General features: G+C 40.3%; 1 protein-coding gene across 1 annotated transcript in view; it reads left to right on the top strand.

The window, feature by feature from the left end:
- The first annotated feature begins 2,351 nt into the window (after window positions 1-2,351).
- The window catches only part of LOC126100897 (CARD- and ANK-domain containing inflammasome adapter protein-like), a 37,257-nt gene continuing 12,240 nt past the window's right edge, over window positions 2,352-27,368 (top strand). The window contains exons 1-2 of the mRNA XM_049911563.1: window positions 2,352-2,542; window positions 2,664-2,711. Coding sequence (XP_049767520.1) covers window positions 2,455-2,542; window positions 2,664-2,711 — 136 coding nt within the window. The 5' untranslated portion in view covers window positions 2,352-2,454. The remainder of the gene's footprint in view (window positions 2,543-2,663; window positions 2,712-27,368) is intronic.

Here is a 27,368-nt window from a genome sequence, read left to right as displayed (position 1 = left end):
AGGATCGGTAGATACGACATGTTCTGAGGCATCAAGGGTGCACCAGTTTAGTATTGGAGGGAAATGTGTAGGGTAAAAACCGTAGAGGGAGACCAAGAGATGAATACACTAAACGGATTCAGAAGGATGTAGGTTGCAGTAGTTATTCGGAGATGAAGAGGCTTGCACAGGATAGAGCAGCATGGAGCGCTGCATTACACCAGACTCTGGAATGAAGACCACAACAACAACATGTAGATATAGATAGAAGTTATCGTTTTTTGACAGACGCGCTGTAGATGCTGTTGCTGCAAGCATGGAAGTTGTGAGATAATATGTTAGCACTGCGAAACAGCGGTTTGTCAACAGGAAGCGGTCAGCGTGTCGACAGACGCTGGGACTTCCCCGTGGTGCTGACGCAGTTCGGCCAGACACGTAGGAGAATGGCTGGCGGTGGGGGGAGGTGGGGGGGAGGTACAAGAGCTGTAGCGAGGCTGTTGCTACGGCGGAGCGGGCGCAAGTGCTCCCCGCCACCGTATAGTGCAGTGAAGAGAGGAAGTGTGGGTGGTTATTCATTTATTTCTACAACTCGCTGCCTCATAATATTTATTTCGTAGTGATTCATAAATTAAGGTTTAATTTTTAAACAAGATATTTGATGAAATGGCCTAATACAATGAGTTACGACTGACCGCATGGAGTGTCCAGTTACAACAGTACATTGCCGTATTCCTTTTCTCTTATTTGAAAGTAGTGGAGCATAAGAAAGGTGTACGCCACATAAAGTTTTCTGGTCAAACAAAGTTCCCGTTTCTTTTGACAAAGGGTTTAATTTTTTGTGTGCAGGGCTGATCTGATATTAAAAATTGTATGAATTGTCATTCTAGTATAGTTTTACTGAAAGCGGTTCAGCATTCATTAGTTGCCTCGCGTTCCCGTGAGTTCGCTCCAGGGTAAACGCCAGGTCTCGGGTGCAAGCGAATTGTTGTGAACAGATGGACAGAGGAAAGCTGTCAGCGGATGCTCTTTCTGCTGCATTAGCCTCCATTCGCTTCGGTCTGAAGTAGGTCTAATGGAAATAACGCGTAACTAGTGATGCACAATTTCGCAATGATGCGAAAATTAAAATGAATGTGTGAATATATATTTGTACATATATCTGTAAGGTTTGAACAGATTCTAATCTGACTGATTACTATATGAAAAAAACTGGTATAGGCAAACACTTACTTGGGGGCAGGGTGGAGGGTGGGGGTTACAATATAGAAAACGACCTACATTTGTGTCGAATCGTCAAACATTTACAAAATCATACTCTTACAACACCAGGTGTAACTCTTAAGACATCTGAAGTAAATGAACTGTTACCTTTTGCGATGTATACATTTTAGCTTTCATACGATATCTTGTGCGCTATGATAGCTGAAACTGTTTGTTTAGTTATTAATTTTCTTCTTCAGTTCATGGGGAGTCTGTGGACATTTGCGTTTTGGCCATCTTGTATCGGGCATACAAAGCAAGTAACTATACTAGGCCAGCCCGAGTGACCGATCGGTTCTGGGCGCTACAGTCTGGAACCGCGAGACCGCTACGGTCGCAGGTTCGAATCCTGCCTCGGGCATGGATGTGTGTGATGTCCTTAGGTTAGTTAGGTTTCAGTAGTTCTAAGTTTTAGAGGACTGATGACCTCAGCAGTTAAGTCCCAAAGCGCTCAGAGCTATTTGAACCATTTGACTATACTAGAGTGGTCCCTTTCTTTCTGTGCAGTCTAAAATTGTACTATTGACGTCCATGATCGCTCTGATAGTCAGTTGTAACATGAGTAAGCGTGGAAAAGCCACAAATGCGTCTTGAAATATCCATCTCGACAGCCAGCAGGAGGTCTTTCAGTCTGTAAGCTACCGCAACCCCACAACCTTGCTCCATAGGTTGTGACACTTTCGACAGTGAACTGATAGATGGTATGTTGTGTTCTGCATGTTATATTGCTTTTCCAGAGGATACAATTTAGTTGTTTTGCCGCTCGCTTTGTCAGGCCACTTTTATCGTTGATATCATCCAAACTTCTCCTATTTGACGGCAGTGCCACGCCCTGGTATTTGAAGCTAGGACGCCCTGCGACTGTACCATCAACGGTACTACCTCCCACCTTCAGATACTCTGCTTTAGCACTTTCTCACAATTAATCAGATGTAAATAGCATTACGATAACTCAGCTGCTTCGGAAAAATTTGTGGTTAATATTTGAGCAGTTAGCATATATTGGCCACAGCGAGTCTTGTTATGTAACGTAATCTAAGTTAGGTTGAAACATTAATTTTACTAGTTAATTTGATATATAACGTGTAATAATGAAATTATTTGCGTAACTATATTTATTCATAAACTTACAGGTTGTTCAACAGTGCGCACATTTTATGAAAATATCTGGAGGGAAAATATCTTTTCTTGGCTCAGTACTTTCGTTCTTTCATTATGGTCCTCAGAAGCATCAGCTTATCTATCTGCATTTTTATGACAGTAGCCACAGCGACTAACTTCAGTGAGCGAAATTCCTTTAAAGGTAAAAATTTTACTTTTTTTCTTTTATAATTCTGTGTATAATCATGAATAACAATGTTATAGCAAGGCGTGAAATGCATGTTCAGTTTTTCCACTGAGATTTGTATTAATTTCCTTTTCAGGATCTGATCCGGAATTGACGGTCTACCGTTTCAAAACCGCTAATCCAGGTACGTAGCCTATTATTGTTCCATTATTCCTTAGCACACATAGTGGTTCAAGAACTTCAGTCGCAGCTGTCCCATCTCATCGTGGTTGTCTTATTTCTTGATTTAATAACTGCCTCGAGTCACAGTATAATCATGTGACTCTTATGAATGATCACTGTAACATCATTGCTTTTTGGTATTATATACTCTAGTAGTTGGAATGCTATTTATTTATCCATTGTATACATGCTCCATAGGTCACTGCACGAATAATTGTAGCACGGCTGTGGAATGTATCACTACCATTCTGACAAACAAATGCTTGTTCAGTGTAGATCAGTATAACATATGAAGAGTAAAAAGTAAGAACGCAAGTAAGTAAGAAACGAATCGATAACAATTAAACAAGCTGCTGCTTTAAAAACACAATGCTGATGTACAAGCAATGGCAAACTCTTCTGGCATTATCTACACAATGTTATCATAGTAAACTCCTTATATTCACAGTACATATGTAACCAATCGAAAAGTATGAAGCTAATAATGTCAGTCACTTATTTTGTATTTGTCTTTTACAAAATGATGAGTAGAGTTCCAGGAGCTACCGAACAGAAACTGTTAGGGTCGTGTTTAGAAAACGGTTTCCTGTTTCTTACGCATTCAAGTTGCTTCAAACTCATGACAGAATTGTTTCCTTTCATCAACTTTCAGTTTTCAACAGCATTGTATCCTTTCATGAACTGCAGAACTTTCAGTCCTTGCCGGAGGCCATTACGACAGCTTATGTGAACACTTACTGTGATATACAATACAGAGTTGGTTAGAACTATCCGCAAGAGAAAATCTGTGAACTGTGGAGCAGTGGTAAATGTTCACAACTAGACAATTTAATGGGGAAGGACCTCGCACTAATTTTACAAATGGTTCTACTCATTCTTCTCTGGGTAATAAAGATAATTTGAGAAAGAGCCGAGTTCGCTTAAAAATTAGCCACATATCTCGTAATGGAACGTATACAAGTAAAAGAGGAACCTTTATGACTCCCTGGTCAATAAAGAGAGAAATTTATTAAAAAACACCTGTCGAGTTATCTCTTCACAGTGTCAACTATGTTAGATTTCCATTTTAGTTGTTTGTTGTTGTTGTGGTCTTCAGTCCTGAGACTCCATGCTACTCTATCCTGTGCAAGCTTCTTCATCTCCCAGTAACTACTGCAGCCTACATCCTTCTGAGTCTGCTTAGCTATTCTTCTCTTGGTCTCTACGATTTTTACCCTCCACGCTGCCCTCCAATACTAAATTGGTGATCCCTCGATGTTTCAGAACATGGCCTGCCAATCAATCCCTTCTTCTAATCAAGTTGTGCCACAAGCACCTCTTCTCCCCAATTCCATTCAATACCTCCTCATTAGTTATGTGATCTACCCATCTAATCTTCAGCATTCTTCTGTAGCACCACAATTCGAAAGCTCCTATTCTCTTCTAGTCCAAACTAGTTATCGTCCATGTTTCACTTCTATACATGTCTACACTCCATACATATACTTTCAGAAACGACATCCTGACATTTAAATCTATACTCGACGTTAACAAATTTTTCTTCTTCAGAAACGCTTTCCTTGCCATTGCCAGTCTACATTTTATATCCTCTCTACTTCTTCGACTATCATCAGTTATTTTGCTCCCCAAATAGCAAAACTTCTTCACTACTTTAAGTGTATCATTTCCTAATCTAATTCCCTCAGCATCAACCGACTTAATTCGACTACATTCAATTATCCTCGTTTTACTTTTGTTGATGTTCATCTTATATCCTCTCTTCAAGATACTGTCCATTCCGTTCAACAGCTCTTCCAAGTCCTTTGCTGTCTCTGACAGAATTACAATGTAATCGGCGAACCTCAAAGTTTTTATTACTTCTCCATGGATTTTAATACCTACTCCGAACTTTTCAGTAAAGCTGCATGCTCTCGGGAAAAAGTACGGCTGTAGTTTCCCCTTGCTTTCAGCCGTTCGCATTACCAGAACAACAAGGCCATTTTGGTTAGTGTTACAAGGCCAGATGAGTCAATCATCCAGACTGTTGCCCCTGCAACTACTGAAAAGGCTGCTGCCCCTCTTCAGGAACCACACGTTTGTCTGGCCTCTCAACAGATACCCCTCCGTTGTGGTTGCACCTACGGTACGGCTATCTGTATCATTGAGGTACGCAAGCCTCCCCACCAAGGTCAAGGTCCATGGTTGTAATGTGAGTAAATACCTACGAATTTTATGCTATGTACCTCCTGTAACAGTTAATTACTGTACATAAATATAAATTACGTTTTATGGCTGAAGGGAAATTGAATGTAATTGGCCTTAGATAGGTTGGCTCATAGGGGGTTTATGGTAAACATGAGGCAAACAGGGAAAGGAAGTGATTGGTCTGTAGCTGACACAATTTTAGTCATCCTGTTGGCGTCGCCGGAAGTCATTAATTTAAATTACACTTTCCTCCCTTTACCTTGTTGTTACCATAGACTGGAGACGAAAGGGAACACAGGAAAGAACCTAAAAGTATGCAAAACACTAACGTGATGCCATAGACAATAGCTGTCAGTAGGACAGGATTTCAGCTGATTAGCTGACGAGCTATTGATGGTATAGTGGTCAGCGTTTGCTAATAGGAGATTGTGATAAATACAAGGGCTTCGGTCAAACCACAGACTATACTTACTGACAAATACTATCTAGTTTAGGTGCTCTGTCATAATTTTAATGACTGCAACATTCTTCTGAAAGGGAACTTATTTTCTTTTAATGATTACGGAGCCTTCAAGATATTTGCCCCTTTCTTATTAATAAATTATTCTAATAATTTCTAAAAGACAGGTAGAAGATGGAAGTGTCTGTAGTAGGTGACGTTTGTGGCATCCTGTTATGGTCTGTCATTGTTTTGTGTATGTTGCCTTTTCTTGAAGAAATCATAGAATGACATATTTCATTCTGTTGAGAAAAATACCGTGGTGAACTGCTGCAAGAAAGACGTGACTCAATACCAGTACTGTACATATTTCCCTTGATTAGGTTTTCAACAGCTTATTTGATGTACTATCATCTCAAATTATGTGTATTTCTTAAAGGTGTGATGGTTCAAAAATGGTTCAAATGACTCTGAGCACTATGGGACTCAACATCTGAGGTCAACAGTCCCCTAGAACTTAGAACTACTTAAACCTAACCAACCTAAGGACATCACACACATCCATGACCGAGGCAGGATTCGGTCGCGGTCCAGACTGAAGCGCATAGAACCGCTCGGCCACAGCGGCCGGCTGTGATGGTTCTGTCGTGTTAACTGATGGTTACAGGTGATTGAGTAATTTCTTGATCGACGGAGGTAATTAGTTGCTAGAGGACACATACTGCAAGGTGCAGTTCCAGTGGCATTTGAAGAGTTTCGCATGCCCCCTTTTCATAAGGACTGGTTGGATCGACGCACCACGACTTCCCATCCTGTGCCGGTCTATTTATCTGAGAGCTGCACTTTTGCCCTACGTTCTCAATTATAAGTATTAACTCGATATGTTCCAGTGTCTGTCTTCCCATACAGCTTTTGCCCTCTACCCTTTCTCTGGTACCACAGAAGTTATTCCCCGATGTCTGAACACATGTCCGTCATCCAGTTGTTTCATTTATTATTTTCCACATATTCCTTTCCTCATTCTTTCTGTGGAGAAACTAAAAAAATTCTTGTTATGTCAGTCCACCTCAATTTCAATATTCTCCTATAGTACTACGTCTCCAACGCTTCGATTTTTTTCTTCTCCTATTTCTCCATGATCGATGATTAATTTTCATGCAACGCTGTGCTCGAGACATTAATTCTTAGGTTTTGCTTCCCAATTATGGCTTTCGTTTGAAACTAATAAACTTCCTTAAGCAAGAAACGCCCTGTTTGCCTCTGCTAGTGTCCTTCATATATCCTCCTCACTTCGTCCTTCATGAGTAATTTTGCTTCCAAGAAATCAGTATCCCTTTACTTTGTATATTTCGCTGTCCCCGGTTTTTATCTTAATTTTGCGACTAATTTCACTTCTGCTACACCTTATTACGTTCGTCTTTCTTAGGTTTACTCTTAGTATATAATCTGTATTCATTCAGCACTTCATTTCATTCAACAAACCTTATAATTCTTCCTGACTTTCATTGATATCAATTCATCTGTGAATTTTATTACTGATGTCCTTTCACTCTGATTTTATATATACTCCCAAGCCTTCCTTTTATTTCAGTAACTGGTTTTTCGATGTACAGAATGAAGAGTACGGGAGCAATTACACCAAAGCCTTACACTGTCCGTAAAGTGAGCTCTTTTCTATTTGTCTTCCTTACTTAATGGTCCGTCTTGGTTCTTGTACAATGCTTTTTCTAGGCCTACGAACCCTGTAAATGCCTCTTGATTTTTCTTATCTCTCTCTTGCATTACCAAGTACATTGCAACACTTGCCTCTGTAATGTTTCCTGTAGGCTAACAGACCGTCATGTAATTCAACCACAATTTTTCTCTGCCGCTCTTATGTATGTTATCCTTGTCAGAAACTTGGATGCCTGATTATTGTGTTGGCAGAAGAGCCAACCAACACCGTGTTGCTAGAGGAGGCCGAAATGCACGACTTTAAGCTCACGCAGGCTGGCGTGAGGTCTGGAAAATGACAATGTAATTAATATAGCCAATAAGGTAGGTTGCTGCTGGAATACTTAACTTTAATCCATAATTGGTGTACATCTCTCTTGACTGTACATGCTTCACAATCTCAATATTAACTGGTAATGGCGCCTTGCTAGGTCGTAGCAAATGAAGTAGCTGAAGGCTATGCTAACTATCGTCTCGGCAAATGAGAGCGTAGTTGTCAGTGTAGCATCGCTAGCAAAGTCGGCTGTACAACTGGGGCGAGTGCTAGGAAGTCTCACTAGACTTGCCATGTGGCGGCGCTCGGTCTGCAATCACTGACAGTGGCGACACGCGGGTCCGACGTATACTAGCGGACCGCGGCCGATTTAAAGGCTACCACCTAGCAAGTGTGGTGTCTGGCGGTGACACCACACTGATATATTAAAATGATTATACAATAGTTGTCGCAGTTAACTGCTCTTTCTGTCTTCATGATTGTGTTGATGGTATTTTACCAAAAATTTTATCGAATGCCTGTAGTCTTATAGATTCTATACACACATTGGAAGAGTCGATTGTCTGCCACTTTCTCAATGATTCCGGATAAATGTCATTTGAAAGTTCTACCCGATTGGTTTACAAGTCAGTTCGCTGACGATTTCGGTAAAAACTTTTCATGGTAGCTCAGTCTCTGCCCTATCTTCCTCTCAATAACCTACTACCATTACACCATTATCTGCTCCTGTTGATAGTATCCTATATTCATATGAATAAAATTCCTCATCATCCTTCCATTGCACATTGCTGATGCCCACTGTACAAGGTGTCTCAAACCTTTTGGATCTAATTGAAACAGGTGATTATTACAGGTTCACAACAGATTATGTTGAGATAGGGCACCAACGTTCCGAAATGCATATTTATTGTGTTATGGGTATATCTATATCCCAAAATTACGGGTTTGTTTTTCTGCTCATCCCCCTTAACGGACATTTTTGTACATTAAGAGTTAGCTGCCAATCATCACACCAACTAGAAATTTTGTCTGGGTCATCTTGTATCAACCTACCGCAATTGTCTTCGACACCATCCTGCAAACCAAAACGTCATCAGCGAACAACCACACATTGCTGGCCATCCTGCCTGTCAGATAATTTATGTATGTGGAAAACAGCAACAGTCTTATCACACTTCCCTGGAGCACGCCTTATGTTACCCCTGTCTGCCATAAACACTCGCTGTCGAGGACGGCATACTGGGCATACATGAGCTCATAACAGCAACATAGCTCATAGTAATTGTTCGAAGTGGCGACCACGAGTCTCAATGCATGTATGGCAATGGCGTACGAAGTTCTGTTGCACTCTCTCAGGGATGCCTGGTGTCCGTTTTTGTTAAGAGACAGACAGCTTGGACCTGCGGGGTCTGCGGGGGCTTCACACGCCGAAATCTTGAAGTAAACCCCGAGGAAAAAGTCCAGAGGCATGAGTTACAATGACTGTACTGGCCATGGGGCAGGACTGCAGCTGCCAATCCAGTTTTGAGGGTGTGTGTTGTTCATGAGCTTACGGACACTGACAACGAAGTGGGCTTATGCACTGTAGGGCTGAAACAACATCCTTTCGTAGGCAACAAGGAGTCCAGTCTCTAACAACTGTGGGAGCACATCTCGCAGGAACAGCAGGTGATGTGGATCAGTCAAACAGGACAGAGAATTGTTGCTGCTGGACACCAGTCTGTGTGGAAAGGGGATTGTTATCACTCCAGACTTTGTGTGACATGCATTGATATGGCGGTTGTCGTTTGAAGAAGTACAGGGCTATTACAAATGATTGAAGCGATTTCATAAATTCACTGTAGCTCCATTCATTGACATATGGTCACGACACACTACAGACACGTAGAAAAACTCATAAAGTTTTGTTCGGCTGAAGCCGCACTTCAGGTTTCTGCTGCCAGAGCGCTCGAAAGCGCAGTGAGACAAAATGGCGACAGGAGCCGAGAAAGCGTATGTCGTGCTTGAAATGCACTTACATCAGTCAGTCATAACAGTGCAACGACACTTCAGGACGAAGTTCAACAAAGATCCACCAACTGCTAACTCCATTCGGCGATGGTATACGCAGTTTAAAGCTTCTGGATGCCTCTGTAAGGGGAAATCAACGGGTCGGCCTGCAGTGAGCGAGGAAACGGTTGAACGCGTGCGGGCAAGTTTCACGCGTGTATCTGGACATGCTGGAAAATTGGCTCATGCCACAACTGGAGACCGACAGCGCCGACATCATCTTTCAACAGGATGGTGCTCCACCGCACTTCCATCATGATGTTCGGCATTTCTTAAACAGGAGATTGGAAAACCGATGGAATGGTCGTGGTGGAGATCATGATCAGCAATTCATGTCATGGCCTCCACGCTCTCCCGACTTAACCCCATGCGATTTCTTTCTGTGGGGTTATGTGAAAGATTCAGTGTTTAAACCTCCTCTACCAAGAAACGTGCCAGAACTGCGAGCTCGTATCAACGATGCTTTCGAACTCATTGATGGGGACATGCTGCGCCGAGTGTGGGTGGAACTTGATTATCGGCTTGTGGCCTGCCGAATCACTAAAGTGGCACATATCGAACATTTGTGAATGCCTAAAAACTTTTTGAGTTTTTGTATGTGTGTGCAAAGCATTGTGAAAATATCTCAAATAATAAAGTTATTGTAGAGCTGTGAAATCGCTTCAGTCATTTGTAATAACCCTGTATTATTAGCTATGTTGTTGTTATGTGGTGTATGATGTGTTTATCCATACCACAATAAATGGGAAGTGCCAGCCATTGGTTCCGTATCTCAATATAATAATCGGTTATGGGCATCTGTTTCAATTTGACCCAAACGTTTTGACTCACCCACCGTCTACAATGAGCCTTGGCATTACACTTTACAGACTTTCGAGCATCAGTATCACACTCATACTTCTCACACTCCACTCTCTGATCCTTACAATGTTACCATTTTGTTGGTTGCGGTATTCAGTTTTTTCCTTATAATCGCCATCCCCCTTGTACTCTTCTTGTAGAGACAGGAAATCCAAAATCGTTTTTCAACGGAAATGTTAACATTACATCTTTGACGTTTATAGGCCACATGTTCCGTGTAAACACATATGTGTCTTTGATGCAGTAGTTCCCCCTGCCTTCTGCATCCTCCTGCTATTCATCTTAGTTGGTTGTGTTTAGGTTTGGCGCACCTGGTGTTCCTGAACTGAGGGCTGGTAAGAACCACCAGTCCACTGTAACTGCAAGTTCTCTTCCGTCCGTATTTCAGCGATTAGACTTTGGTGCACTGGTGGAATGTTACGTGGCAAACTGAACAGCAATATTGTCTCCCCTTTCTGAATAGCTTGGATTTTAGAAACCCCCCAGATATGAACGGTACGTAGTATCATTTCACTTTTACAAAGTACAGTAGCAGTGGAGGGTTCTACACTGTCTAGATCACTCCACACTTAAAATAATTCGTTCTTTTAATAACATGACTCCTTCCTTGTGTGATGACTTTTGTGTGTCACGTACGTCAATAATTCTGATCACAGCAAGCATACAATAATTGTGATAGCGCTTGTCCGAGAATCAGTTATGACGGCTTGTACATACAAAAGAACGTTTGTGGTGCTGTTGGGCTCATTTGTATTTCATTTCTAGCAAATAAGATTCGAACTCAGTTGAATTCAGTTGTACTGTTTGAATACATTAGTCAAGAGAAAAGCCATTATCGTGATCGTAACATCGCTCATACAGTGAAAAGTAGGAAAAAAACTTTTATTCTTTATATGTGTTTAAAATAGTATTAAAAGTTTGCAAACAATTTTACGTCGGTGTACATGTCATTTACAAATGTGGAATCTCGGTGTACACTTCAGTTGTGGTTCAATGGACAAATTATAGAAATGGGTAATGCCAAGTTGTGTACCATTCTAAGCTTACATTTTTAAATTAAAAATTAAAATTTTGTTCTGAAAACAAGTTGGAAAGTTTGTTGTGGGGCTCTTTCCATAGTGGCCAGCGAACCTGAGATTGGTGATTTACAGTATATTCCCTACCTACACAGTTAAGTCACTTCACTACGCCTGCGTCCTGGATGTAGGCCAGTCTATACTTGATGCAGCGTGTACTCCAGAAGTCATTATACACGGAACTCACATTATTCGTTGTGCTACCTTCTGCTTAATCCAAAGTAAATGATTTGTCCACCTCTCAATGGTAGAGCGTGTCGTGGTGAAGGTGATAATGGGAATTGTAGAAGGTAACTTTTTGTGGTGCCAACTTTATGGTCTCTAGTCGTTGTATTACTCATTTCTTACAGCAGGGAGATGAGAATCACGTAAACACTTAATGTTAAAATTGTCTAAAAGCATTACCTGCAGTCTTCAGTCTGTCTGTTGAGACTTTATTAACACCTGGTAAAGCCGGCCGATGTGACCGAGCGGTTCTAGCCGCTTCAGTCTGCAACCGCGTGACCGCTACCCTGCCTCGGGTATGGATGTGTGCGATGTCAGGTTAGTTAGGTTTAAGTAGTTCTGAGTTCTAGGGGACTGATGACCTCAGATGTTAAGTCCCATAGTGCTCAGAGCCATTTGAACCATTTTTTTCACCTGGAAAAATGCTGTCTGTAATACTTTCCTATTTTGATTAATAAGGCACTGCAGTGTGCTTCCAATAAATAATTTTAATATAATTCTGCTACAATTTCTTTGTAGTAATAATTTAATAACTCATAATTGATATTTGAATCAAACTTTAACTAGATAATTAGTATATTGCTTCCCCTAGGGGAAAAAGAAATTCATAACTGTGGAATACTTAGCGGAGGAATATTAATTTGTATCCTACATTCTAAATTTTGTGCAGTTTTTAATTTTGGTACACTGTACTTCCACGCTTCTCAAAACAGAAGGAAAAAAGAATTTTTATTCTTTTAATTATTAGCGTTTTGAAAGAGGAAACTGGGAATATTTAGCAATTTGTTAATTTGTGTATGTACCGAAAATATTTTTTTGAAGTCAATTTTCCGTCCTAATAATTTATAACGATGACAAGTTTCAGGTAAAAATATTTAATAAACTGTTCGGTAATGTGGTTCGCTGAGTAGGCAAGCACTATATTATTATTCGTGCAAAATTTTGTTTTTGAAGCTTTAATATAGTATGAGATAAAAGATACATACGTATGCAAAACAATGATTATGGGAAATTGAAAGATTTTCATGCCATTTCCTTCTCAATGATAAAATGTTAAAATATACCAGCTCCATAGTCTTATTGAATCTGAGTGTCCTTTTCATCATCTTTAGTTCTGTTTCTTTTATTTGTTATTCTGGCCTCCTTTGTCATGCTTTTAGCAGCTCTTTGACGGTGCAGTGCTGCGCTTGAAAACGCAAGTTTAAACATCGTACCGGAATTTAACAAGATGTTGCTGCTGTAAATAGTGAAAGTAATTGCAAACTTCCAGAGTTGCTAAATGTAAATATTGAAATAGTGAAAAATCGCTTACGTTTAGTGAGGATGTATCTACATCTACATCGCTTCTCCGCACTCCACCTTATGGCACATGGCGGAGGGTACCCTATACCACTAATACTCAACTCCGTTCCTGTTCCACACGGAAACAGAACGAAGGAAAAACGACTATCTATACGCATGCGTCCGTATGTTCCCCAGTTTTTCGTATCTTACCTTTGTGGTCCTTACACGCTATGTATGTTGGAGACAATAGAATATTTCGGCAGTCAGCTTCAATTGCCGGTTCTCAGTGGTGTTCCTTGAAAAGAACGTCGCGTTCTCGTCAGGAATTCCCGTTTGAGTTCTCCGCTTCAACACTTGCGTGTTGTTGGAACATATCAGTTTGAAATCTAGCCCACCTAGAATTGTTTCGGTGTCTCCCTTTAACCCGACCTCGTACAGATCCCAGACCCTCGGGCAGTACTCGAGAATAGGTCGCACTAGCGCAGGAACAGGTTTAGGTGGGAAGGGAGGGGAGGCGGGCGAACCGGGATCGCCAAAGAAGGAAAAAATCTTGTTTCACGAACCTCCTAGCAACCAGAGCATATTGGTCTATCGATTTTTCATACGACTTTGAAACGCATCCCTGTTGGTTTTTGAACATTTTTGAACATGTAAGTTGATTTCTGAACGAATCATAAGTTGTCTTTAGAATGCGTGCATAGTGTAAGTGATGTATCTGCCAGGGAAATCCCCGTCGCATCAAGAGGTAAAAAACTTTCGCGCAGACAAAAGGCGACGCGGCTATACTAACGGGGCCGAATAAAAAACCGAACGGGTGAATGCCAATCAATGTTAATGTTGTTGATTGAGTGTGCGAATGATAAGTGTTGTCATAATTATTAACGACATCCGTAGATTCAAACTACCACAGTGGAAATAAACGACTAACAAGAATAACAGGTAAAAAAGATTACATATTATCTTCTCAGCGATATCCAGCAAAATGAAATTTTGACAGAAAATGTTTGCCAGATTGCTACATTACTGAGGGACAGTTGTACAGCTTCCGGTTAGCAGCCGCGTAAGTTCTATTCTCGGAATTTCGCGGAAAACGCATTGTACGAATACGTGACGCCTAACCGGAGAATAAACGCGGGACAAATTAACTGGTGATTCCGGCAGGGTTAGCGAATTTAACGGGAGAATAAGTTATGACAGTGACAGGAATAGTACAGATCTAATGATGGCAAGATTGTTTGTTAGAACGTGGGAGGAGAAGAGACAGGAACATCACACAAATTATATGGAAGAATATGACGCTTCCAAATTTATATAAACATTTCGTACTGCTACCACTTTTAGACCTCTGAGAAACTGGAAGATATAAATGAAATGTGAAACTATTACCTAGCATAAACGTTTTGTCTGTGATAAGCTTAATACGTATTTGATACTGGTACTTCATGAATTATGTTCTGTCGTGTTATTTAGGTACACGAGCTAGATAAAAATGAATATTTGTGGCAAAGCAGTCTCGCTTATTTGGCATGTGTTACAACTGCTGAAATATTAGAAAGAGCTATTTTCTTTTATGTAGCAGACAGTGACAAAATGAACGTAATCAAATCGAGAAACTACACCAGCCTTGGGTATTATTCGAATTAACGGATTATTCACTATTAGACAACGACATTTTTTCACACAAAAGAGAAAGTTATCAGCTACTAGACAAAAACAGTGCAAATTTTCTGAAGAGTTCTTATTCTCCCGGTCACAAATAATCCCACCCAGTGTTAATTGCGAGTTCTTTTTGACGGGGTAAGATGTCAAACCGACCTACTGCGATCGGGAAAGACATGACAGGACTTACTAATTTCCACTGTCCTGAGTACAAGTTCATGGTGTTCATTACAAAATAGACACGTTTGAATTTCATAGAGCGAAATACTGTGACGTGCGATAGAAGAATGCTGTGTGAAGAGGCGTGGTACTAAACCAAAGTTCTCGAGCTCAAATTTTTCTTGGGGAAGAGAGCTGCCTGCAACCGGATGTTGAAACTGCAACGTAACCTTCCAGTATTGGTGGTGGTATAAGTCCATCTAAGTAGGCAGATTACCGTCGCTTTGACATGTCCTACCATTCCTGCAAGCTAACGTCTGTAGTAAATGGTTTCTTAAATTCGTGTGATCCACGGAATTACTGGCCCCTGCGAGTTATTGCTGGGTATTAATAATTTCTAGCGCAATGTTTTAACGAACCGGTAGAAATTTGAACGCAACGGATAACGCACTTTTTTAACCACAACATAAGGCACCTATACAGGGCTTAATAGGCATTATCTAGCTTTTATTTGCTTTCATGACCCAGAATTCGACTGTGGTACTGACTGCCACCTATTCTTTATGATGGAAGGAGTAAATAATCAGTCGAGGGTAGAGATTAATTGATATTTATTCAGTACCGATGGTATTTCAACAATTTATCGTGTTTCTCTTACAATGTACATCAAAACCGGTCTCTAGCTAATATGGTTCAGTTTCGCCACGTAATTATGGAATGGGACAGAGGAGCACAGACCTGGCTTCAATGTAATTCTATACAACCGCACAATTATACCTAAACCCTCGGTTATTACATTCAGTTACTATAGATTACTCAGAACAAGTTGCGAAAGACAATACAAGCAAAAATAGGTGAGGGTGGAAGAGTATTTCGCAAATCTTTATCAAATCAGTGGGCATTAAAATCCGATACTTTTCCTAGTGGCACGTGTATTTTACTTAACGCACATCATCGCCAACAAATCAACTCGCTATGGGGGTGCACAAGAAACATCACTTCAATGCTGTTCAACCCACATGGCCAAGTTTCAGTAGCCAACAGAAACCCAGAAAAATATGGACCCACACGATTATTCCTTCCCTATTTCACCCTCGCTCACTATCGTATGATTATTCATCGTGCACAATATATTTTCAGGCTGAAACTACAATTTATCAATGCGGCGGTTGCTCCAACGGACCACGTGGCGCGAAACCAAGTTCACAAAGAAAACATATGGAAAATAAATAAAAAAAAAACAAAATATTACTGTAAATGGAAGAGCAGATTAAAATACATTGAATGAGTGAATTTCCGTTAAGCACTGAGCAATAACGTGACCGTGAGCTTAAGCCACATGGTGCGTTGCCTGAACAAGGCACTAACGCAAGGTCTACTGAAATTCGATTAAATTAAGAAAATCAATTCCCTTATGGGGTTCAGTGGTAATTTCGTGCCTGATTTCAAGATCTGGACTTCATTACAGAGCAGATTTCAGACAATCTAATACCTATGTTAACATTACCAAAACGAGAGCTCCTCTCCATGTGTGTCCAGCACCACGACCCAGGAACAAGTGCTCTTCCAACCGAATTCGCCCAACCGTCCCACTTAAAAACGTGGTGGGGTTGGCGCGCCAACCTGACAGAGCCAATACGCGCGCCTACGTGTCATCTTTGCCCTGACCTGCAAACTTGGTCTCCGCTAAACTTGTTCACGCTTGGGGGGTTGGTACTACCCTACCCCAGAACGACCATTCATGCAGTGTTAAATATGTGCCTAAAGCTTTCTGCTAGTTCACACACTCACTCATTTATACAGTCCAGGCCGCACAAAGGAAAGGAAAATGGGAAACGTGGTACACAACAGAAAAAAATTCAATAAATAACACCGTTTAGTCTATTCTCTCCTTTTGGACACCAGCGGAGGTATTACCTGCAAGAGAAGAAACTCTTGCTAATAATTTCTGCGTCCTAGCAATTTATTAATACATTGGACCGGTACAACAAGTTCCGTTTCAAAACCTCTGAGATATTTAGCGAATCGTGGAATGTAAATAGTAAAAACAAATTAGAGGCCATAGGAGGGGGAATGTTCATTGCAGTAGAAAAAATTTTTCTTGCTATTGAGGTGGAAGTTGAGTGTGACATTGTAGTCATCTGGTCGCGTATAACAGGTCTACGTGAAACCAAGTTAACTGTTGAATGTTTTTACCGGTCATCCGACTCTGCTGTGACAGTTCTAGAGTCATCCAAAGGAACTTTCGGTCAATAGCACGTAAATGCCCAAATCATGCAATACTAGTTGAAAGCGACTTTAACCTGTCGATTATAGACTGGAATGTCCATGGGTTCATTGCGGTGGGTACAGCCAGACAGTCATACTTCTGAACACGTTTTCTGAAATTTGTCTTGAGCAGCTCGCTCGTCAGCCCCCACGCAATGGAAATTTCTTAGAGCTTGTAGCTACAGATAGTTCGGACCTTATCGACAATGTCAGGGCCAAGTCTTATCGACAACGTCAGTATAGAAACAGGAATTACCGATCGTGATGTCATTATAGCAACTATGATTACGAAAGTTAATAAATCCGTCAACAAGGCTAGGAGGGTGTTTCTGCAAGTTAGAGCAGATAAGCAGTACACAGTAATTTGGCATCACTTAGTTCTAGTAAGATGGATATAGACGAACTACGGGCAAAGTTTAAGCAGATTGTAAATCGTGGTCTGGAGAGTTACGTGCATAGTAAGTGGATAAAGAATGTAAACGGCCAACCATGGTTTAATAACGAAATTCGGCGGATGCTGAAAAAGCAGAGACTGTTCAAAAGGGAACACACAAATGAGATCGATACGCGAAGCATACAACTACCACCGTCACACATCAGCAAAAGATCTGGCAGAAAACCCGAGAAAATTCTGGTAAGCGGGTCTAAGGCTTCCATTCAGTCCCTTGTTGACCAGTCCGGCGTGGCGGTTGAAGATAGCAGAACGAAAGCCCACGTTTTAAATTTCATATTCAAGAAATCGTTCACTCAGGAGAATTGTAAAAACTTACTTTCGTACTCGTATTATCGACAGAGTAATAAGCATACCTGGCTTAGAGAAACAACTGAAAGATTTGGCCGGCCGCAGTGGCCGTGCGGTTCTAGGCACTTCAGTCCGGAATCGCGTGACTCCTACGGTCGCAGGTTCGAATCCCGCCTCGGGCATGGATGTGTGTGACGTCCTTAGGTTAGTTACGTTTAAGTAGTTCTAATTTCTATGGGACCTCAGATGTTGAGTCCCATAGTGCTAAGAGCCATTTGAATCAACTTTTTTTGAAAGATCTGAAACCAAATAAATCGCCAGGTACAGATGGAATCCCAGTTCGATTTTGCAAAGAGTACTCTACGGCAATGGCCCATTGCCTAGCTCGCATTTATCGTGAATCTTTGCTAAGCACAAAGTACCAAGCGATTGTAAAAAAGTGCAGATGACTCCAGTATACAAGAAGGGTAAAAGAACGGACACGCAAAATGACAGACCAATATCCCTAATTTCATAAGCGGATTACGAAACGAAAAGGAATTTGGTATCCATATCAATTGAGGATATTTGAAAACGCTAAAAGTAGCATTTTAAAACATCTACAATTGTTACATCAGTACATTATGGATATGTATGCGACAATCGAGACCGATAAACTCCTCAGCATTCGAATAAATCAAACCAAGTTGCGTTACAAGGAGTACACTCATTTATTTAGTGCAGTTGTTTATGACAGTAGTATGAATCGCATCGAATTGTCTACAACAGTCGTACTACTGGTTGCATTACATGCATGAATATACACAAGATATAATGACATATGACCGCCCAGTCTTTTGTCACATTCACATGCAATCCCGTATGGCGTGAAATAAACGACCTTCTGTTAACTGGACAATCATCATCGGATCGTCGTAATATTTCTGTACCTGTGTTGAAACAAAAATTGAAACCTTTAATGGATTTCACTAAGAACCATTATGTTTTTCTAGAGACACGTTGTTGGATGTATTGCACTGAATGGTGAAAAAGAGCATTGCTACCTGCACACATGTTAATCTGATTAATCGATAAAGTCGCACCACATCAAACTGTCGAATCGTCTCAGCGGAAATACCAGTTGCTGACATTGATCCAGTCTTATCTGAAGTTGTCATCAACGTCCATGTGGCTTATTCAACACTTCACCATACAATCCGATATTAATGGTCCAAGGCATTTAACTGCAGTGGTGGCTATCTACTCTTCTATACACGATAAACTGAAGATGGTGAACAATCCATCACTTTAAAAGTACTAAGCAATGATGTTAAGGACAATAATGGTTAGGATGTACCGCATTCACAGTTACTCTCGAAAACTCACAAATCACACAATAGTATCGAGTAGTGCAGTTTGATGAAATGCATTAAACACATGATCAAACATTTCAAAACCTGAAGAGTTATGGCAGGGAAAACGCAACAAGCGACTAGTAGTAACTGGGACAACTAACAGTTGTTTATTTGACAGCTCACTTCTAAAATGGACGGTACTTGTGCTTTATGACAGACAATACACGTATAAGAATGTTGTTAACACCGCCAACAACGTTAACTGGATATTTTCTAATCATGAAAGCGTAATATCTGCTAAGACTTTACTCCGAAGTGCCAGAATATTACATAATATAGAATGTATTTGTGAACAGATTTTAACATTGTAAATTAGGTAAAGTATTTTCAGGATGTCCCATTTTATGTTACATCGTCACATTAGGCCGCCTGTATGCTATTCACGCGAACAAAACTAAATGCTCTCACTTATGATAACTGTCAATCAACCTACGTAGACTGTTGTCCTTCCGAGAATTGAGAACTCTTGCCAGGAATTAAATCGTCTTCAGAGTTATGCACATTGCGGCACGTCACTCGCTGAAGTACTGAGCTGCTCAGCCACCCCATATACGTACATTACTTGTGACGTGCCTCCCGTCGTAACCAAACGACTTCTGAGAAGAATGCAAAGAATACTTGAGGGAAGACATACTACATCGTTTGCGTGTTACGAATCAAAATCCAGATATTCAGTTAATACCAATGCGCCACTGGTTTTGACTGAGGACGTATGTTTGGCAACTGCTAGCAAAACAGTTGGGAAGTCTGCACTGAATCAATCTGCAAACGACGTTTTTATCGTGATTTGCAACGAAAAACACTTCCTGATGTCGACAGGTTAGGTACATTTGTTCAAACTAATCTTCCGAAACAGGCACCAGAACAAATCATTTCTTATGCTAGAACTATCTGTGATACCCGGCTTCGCTCAAGGAGTTGATATGAGATTGTATGGTAGTTGGAATAGAAGAATAAACTTGAAATTATAAGAGGTAAAAACTTTTTTTGCAAACATAAACTATTCACAATATTTGTTTATTAACAACATTTTTCTTTTAGCTATCCAGGATATATATATATATATATATATATATATATATATATATATATACAAATTTTTCAAATTTCCTACTGCTCAGCAAGCTACGTATAGTTGACCGTGAGAGAAGCAGGGGTCTTCGTTGAGGTTGATGCCGCAATATTTTAAAGTTAGTGCTTGCTCTTTGTTAATTGTAAAACTGAAAGCTAATCTGGTTGGAAATTGCAGTAATTTAAATTGGAATGGTAATGCAGTAGAGATCAGTGGCATTTTGGGGGCAAGTAGTGTGTGTCCTTCGTACTTTCCAGTCATAAGTTCTGCCTCGAAGATGTTATTCAACAGCTGTTTGACGATCATCATTATTTCATTACATAGTTTTGATGAGCTGAAATTTCTGAGAGGTATGATCGGAGATCCAATTTTAAGTCAGTGGCAGTGTAATGGAAAGATATTAGAAATTCTATAGGGACGTTCACACTTTCTTCAACTTTTACCATCGAGTCGATTGATTTGTACATTCTCTGTTCACCGGGAACTTTCTTTTGAATATTAAAGTTTATATCGTCAACGATATTTTTGTTAAATTGCCAAAATTGGCCTTTTCAGTAGGCAGCCCGGATTTGTACAGTCATGAACAATATTTCAATAAATTTGGCCGATGAGTTAGTCGTCTTTCGATAGTTCAACTGTCATATTTTTTCTTAGTCACAGTATTTGCATGTATGGCCAGCGGTGTGATTTTTGTTCAGCATGCTGTTATCTCGTCTGCTGGTGTTGACTTGGGGATAAGCGAAAGGGTTTGTCGAAAATCTCCTGAGTACAGCTCCTCCTTTCACTTCAGAGTTTCCTCGCAAGTCTCCATGGCGTCGAGTCATTTCCTGTGTACCATTGTGCATTCGTCCCACAAGATAATTTTAGCTTGCTTTAGAAGTTCGCCCCGTCCAGATGCTCTTGAGATTTTACATACCGGGAATAGATCTTCGGCTGAATTCAGCGGTAGTTGTAGGGCGGAATGGGCCGTTCGTCCTCCTCCTATAAGCATGGGTACAATGTCGGATGATGCCAGTGCAAGTTCGATATGTTATTTAGCACGTATTTCCGCCAGCGATCGATTTTTGGAAACATTTTTGCGCTGCCGCCTATTATGTCCAAGTAAATAATTCCCCCAGTGTTGTCGCCGATGCGGTGCATAATAACGTTGTAAATCTCCTTTTTATTGTCACTGAAGAGTGGTTTGTTATGAGCAATGTATTGAAGTAGGTCGTTGACGTCGTAGCTTTTTTACCTTTGTAGTTTCGAAGTTAAGCACACTGATAGCATCTTTTCGTGGTGCTTGCATCTCAAATTGTACTAAGGTTGGTTGTTTATTACTAAATATTTATCTTCTAGGCGAATAAGTGTTTCATTGAATATATCGTTGTTGAATTCAGTTCAGGATGAGCTTGTCGGATTTGGTATAGTATGTCAACAGTAATACTCTCTTTGGAGTCTCGTAGCTGTTTTCGATTCGATGGGTTACATGTTGTTACAATTATGGCGAATAAGTCTCTCATTTATTCATCTGAGGCTGCATAAGCAACCGTCAACAGTCTTGAGATCTGTGAAACTTGTTGGTCGCCGTATTTTGTGTAGCAACATCCGGAGATAGAAGCATTCCGCGTTGTTCTGATATACGGTGTATACTCGCGTAGTGCGCCCGTTTATGTGATTCCCAGATGATCTTCTACTGGAATTCCTTAATTTCGTCGTTGTAAGATTTTTCTCGTTGTCCTCGACGTATGATACTGTAGATAGGGACGTCGACACATAGTAATGTTATTGCGAGTGGATCCGTTTGGAAGAGTTGGTAAAATGCTGTCAGTGCTGTTTTCTGAGATGGTTCCGCTTGCTATTTTTATGGCGGCGTCTTTTGTGAAGTAAATTCTCTGTCCATTCTCCAAATGAACTGCTAGATGTTGCGCAGATGGTTCGCGTTTGTATATGGGAAAACCGAAAATCCGCCACGCTGCTTCGTTGCTGTTCGCTGTCCTGGCAAGTCGCTGCCTTTGCTCACATACTTACAGATATTTGATGGATTTCACTGAATTGCAGTATTCTACGTTTATGGGTGCTAGGAACATTTTGGAAAGTGATGTGTTCTATGGTACTACTCACGGATGCCTGTTTCCAGTTCGTCGCTGCTTCGTATTCGTATTTTTGGTGTGAAGCCACCGTTTTTGGTTGATAGTCTTCTATATTTGAGATAGCCATCAACTCCTGTTTGTGCGTCGTCCAAGCAAGGTTTTGAATGCTTTTTTGTACATTGTCCATTAGTCATACATGGTAAACCGGATTTAAATGGCCCGTATGGTCCGTGAACCATGTTTTTCACTACTATGTCGTACATTTCCGGATGTTCTTGTGGACCGGTTTCACCTTGGATGATTTTTTCGATATCCGTGGGATTAGTTCTGTCGCGTAGCCATATGAGATTTTGTGAGGCAGTCCTCGTTTTTGCCATTCCATTGCGTACATCCACATCTAACGGTTGCAGAGATGTCGTATTTTGTGATAACTTAAATAAATCTCACTTGCTTTTGTCGGAAAACTCAGGCTATTATGTCGTGTCGATGCATGGGGGCTAACCCGTATCTTGGCTGCTCCTTGATTTCTGGCCACGGTAAGTTGCATGTGAATTTTATGAGGTAATAGTTGTTCACCGTTGATCAATCTCTGTTTCTTATTTTGTGATGAAATATACTTGCAGAAATTCGTGATCTTTGTTGGGTAGCGGTAGTAATGATCCCACGTTGTCATAGATTTGCCCTTGGATGGCATAAACCTAATCGATTTCATCTCTCTTAGTGTTGATCGAAGTGAGACTGAAAGAAGTCATTTGCAAGCAGGCGTAGTACAGTTTTATATTTTGAAAAAAGTGTTTCGCTCTACAGTTTTCCTGCTCCAGTGGTGCTAATTGAATTTTTCCATCCATAAACAGACTACTGTTGTTTCTGTGCTAAATTTTTTCGCTTTGCAGAACTGGCAGATGTAATTCATTTCTACGATTACGGCGTGTTTATGTTTGTTATATTCTTTCGTTGCATCGCTGTGGAATGCTTCATTTGTTAGGTTGTACTGTTGACTTGACCTCTACCGCGCTTATCGTAGAGTGATATTTTCAAGGCTGTCTAGAGTTCTCAGTCTTTTATTATAAGATTGTGTCTCAATTCTTGATCCTTCAGTCCTTCCATCACGTTGTTCTTCCCTTTCTCTGCTTCTTGCGGTGCTCATTCTTGTTCGCTGGGAACTTAAAACGTGCTTTCTATTTCCGCCATTTTGCTTCAGAACTGTCAAAATCTCCTCCTCTTTTACGTTTCGGGGTTGTATAAAATATAAATCCAATCAACTTTTTACCACTAAATACACTAAGTAGCTATTACACACTTTATCTTCGATTTATATACTTTGAGTACTCACACTTCACTATTTGTTTTCATTCACTCATTGCACTACTATTCCGTTTCCTGCTTTCGTCACTGATAAGGAACTGATCTACGAAACGACGGCGGGATCTTCCCGAATGTTCCAGACTATTCCCGAAATTCCAGAACATCCTGGATCATTGTGTAACATTTCGGACATTTTGAAATGTTGTGGAATTCTCCTGAATACTCTCGAAGGTCTGGATGTTCTCGAATACTCTAGAATTTTCTGGAATGTTGTAGAAATTTCTAGAGGGCGAAACTTCCCAGCTCTTATATCTTCAAAAGCACGCCCTTCATGTAAAAATGGGAACCTTCTTCATGGATGGGGGTAGAGGGCTACCATGCCATATAACTGCCTTGACCGTACCGGGTCTCGCTTCTGAATTTTAGCGGCACGCACACTGTACACCTACTTTTATAATATATATTGCTTATACATGCAATTGCAGGCCCAAGAGGTGGATTCTATTTCCTATATGCGCCCAGAGGCATTTTACTCTCATTTGGTAACCACACAAACACGACTGGCAATCGTATCATCCGGAATTGGGAAACTCTTTTGGATGTTCGCCAAACAGCGTATTCAGACTGAAGTGGCTGTTGGATATGAAAATCGTTGACATTACTACACAGTACCAACAAAAATTCTGTAACGGGTAATGTACGCCAGCTCGTTACATGGAACTAATGTTCTACAGTGGATAAAAAACAGTTGCAAGCTCTTTATTCTAAACTGAGAGAGTTGAATGGAACTGAACAGCTGTTCGGTGATGCACTCACCTTATTTTCTGTTGATTGTTGACAAACTCACAGCCACAGATGAACGGAAGGCAAACCAAATCGTCGGTTGTATAGTGACACATAAATGGTGTTTGAGGATCAATAAATGTTTACAACTGCTATTACAGCCACTGAACGTTTTGCATATCCTTTCGAATGTTGGGACTGGGAAATGGCAAAGGATAAATACACATAGTTTGCCACATTTTCAATAACTTTCAACAGTATTGGAGCAGACACAGACGAATCGACTTACAGAGATTCTTCAGAACTCGCAAAGAATTACAAATGACAAGAGCACACGTGCTTTTTAGCAGCCAGTGTCGTCTGTTTCAACATTAGAAACGAAATACCGCGCGAAGTGACAGTGCATCTTTTTATTGTTAATGTAGTTAATGAAGACGAAGCTATCTGATGTAGAACCGAATTCTTGAATTTACTAGATATGTCAAGCCCGACACCATGAGTTCTAACGCTGAAAATTAACGTGCCTATTATTCTCCTTGCAGGCATAGATGAACCAAGACATTGTTATGGTACTAGGTTTTTTCTGAAGAAAATGTTGATGGATGTTACCTAAGCTACAATTTTAAATGGAGTAATTACAGGAGAAGATTTACTGTTGCCACATGTCCCATTGATTTCGACAGATATGTCACTCATATTCAAACGCATGCTATTTCTGATGTGATTCGCATTTGCAGTGACTATCAATAAAACAAACAGTTGCAGTTGCTACAAGTACACAGATTAAGTTTGGCAACTCCATCCTTCTCTCATGGACATCGGTATGTCCCCTTCTTGTGCATCGAAAACTTCCTGATTTATTCTTGTGGACACGATTTGTTCGTGTATGCACTAGATGGAATGAAACAAGAAACAAAATTGAAAAACAAATCTTCCTTTTTTTCAGTGGCACTAAAATGTAAGCTTCATACTCGACGTAACTAGAAAATCGAATCTGAATTAATTGTTGCCAAAAACTATTATTTTTGTGGATGCATGTCAAACAGTACACATGAAAAGAAGACAAAAACACAGTTCTGTTCACAGTCAGACATATGATAAGAGCATTCAATAAATAAATACTATAAACTATATGTGTACATGTGCACGAAAAGATACATAAAACGAAATATTTGACACTAAAAATATGTCAACAAATCTATGTGTGGCTGCAAGGAAATTTTTGATAGGAAACATTTAGCCAATAAGCAAGGCATAAAAAGAAATACGTATATGTGTGTAAACAATGACATGTTTGAAAAAGCCTTTAACTCTGAAACACTGTAAAATATGTATGTATATACTGTATGTTCAAACACCTAACTGAAAACATTTAGCATTTATACCATAAAAATAATTAGCGTTTGCGGATATTCTTATGGCACCTTTCTAAATACAGTATGTGCCCCTGTCTGCGTTGGGCACCCATCAGTAACATTCCTCATGTGTTTGTAAGGCTTCCAGATAAGTTATAAGTGCCTCTGAGTTATTCCTACTCCCTTCAGTTCCACAAGCTTTATTTTGTCCCTTTACATTAAGAAACACTTTCCGTATATCGACAGAAGCTTCTTATGTCTATAAATTCCTTTCCGAACGTTTGTCTAAATTATTTTAAATCTAATTTTTCTCCTGCGATTCTTTAATTTTTTACTGAACCCAAATTCATTTTCTGAGAACGAGGCGTCAACTGCTTGAAGACAGTGGAGATTGTTATTTTATGATGCATTCATATCTAGGTTAAGCGCCTGGTAATTTTCGCGAATGAAGATATTCTTCTCTTTAAGTTTTTCACATTATCTGTTTCAGGCTTTGTTGTTTCCCGTATTATTTGGAGGCAGTTCAGACTTCAGTTTCAAAAAGAAAACCACAACGACTGGTGTTAGTGGATAAAAAGTAATTGCAAGAAATAAATAGTAACTTAACAACTCATTTAAAGGATCAGCTTTAGCATCTATTGTGGACATCCTAAATACTGATTGTGAACTGGAACTAAGATTTTCTTTAGTGACAGTTCGAGGTTGTTACTGAAAACTTGTGTCAATGGAATCACTTAGTTTTCAGTACCATTTCCAATGCTGTGGTAGCGTAACATCAGCTACAAAACGATAGCACATATGTTAGTAGAAGGAAACACATACGGTTGGCTCTGACATATCGTCCTATTCATGGTTGGGTGTTGTCATATTGGACTATGGCAGGAGGTCTGAGAATCAGAAGTCCTACTATGCTTGTTACTTCGAGTTAGTGATTCCCAGGAAGGCTCCCAAGACGTCAGTAGCAGATGACCCACTGTGTGAACCAGTTCTTCCCTAGCAGCATGCAACACTTGCCGTTAATGGCAGCATGAAACAGATTCTAGTCTTACAATACCGTGGTTTTCTTAAATAACAACATAAATCAAGTGGACAGCTTATTGAATAAAGTATTACTATCTTGTCGCCATATTAGTATTGTGCTAGATCTCCAGTTCGAATGGCTTCCTGAACAGGTAAGTGTAGAAAGAAATTATAGAACTGATGTCTCCACCGCTTCTAGGGTTTGTTGTAGAAATGAAATGTGCTGAAGGAAATAGGGCTTTTTTAAATTGGGGTTATTTCAGATTTACAGCTATTCACCTGTGGCATCATTGTGGCATATTGCTGTAATTAGCATACCATGTAACAAGCTTGAGGGGTGATAGTATTGGTGATTCTGGACAAGAAGCTCCAAATGAACGTACACTTTTTTTTAAGCATAAAGCATATCCAATATACAGCTGTCTGAGAATCACAGATGTCAGTCTCATGTTCTTCTTCACCAGCACTCTCATACGAATAGAACCAAGGTGTCACGGGGATATGTAGTGTTGTCGTTACTGATCACTTCAGTGCACACACCACATAGACACGGCATGGCGACGAGTCCTGCCACTGCACACATATTTTCTACCCTGCGTCTCAGTACTATACTGGTGGCACCAGTGTACTGCAGTGTTGTTATGCGTGCAGCGAAAACCGTACAGGTCAGTGTATTTAAGCGCCA

This window comes from Schistocerca cancellata, chromosome 9 (assembly GCF_023864275.1).
Source record: "Schistocerca cancellata isolate TAMUIC-IGC-003103 chromosome 9, iqSchCanc2.1, whole genome shotgun sequence".
Taxonomy (NCBI): Eukaryota; Metazoa; Arthropoda; class Insecta; order Orthoptera; family Acrididae; genus Schistocerca; species Schistocerca cancellata.
Note: the sequence above shows the minus strand (reverse complement) of the source record. Positions and strands in the feature narration are given on the sequence as shown.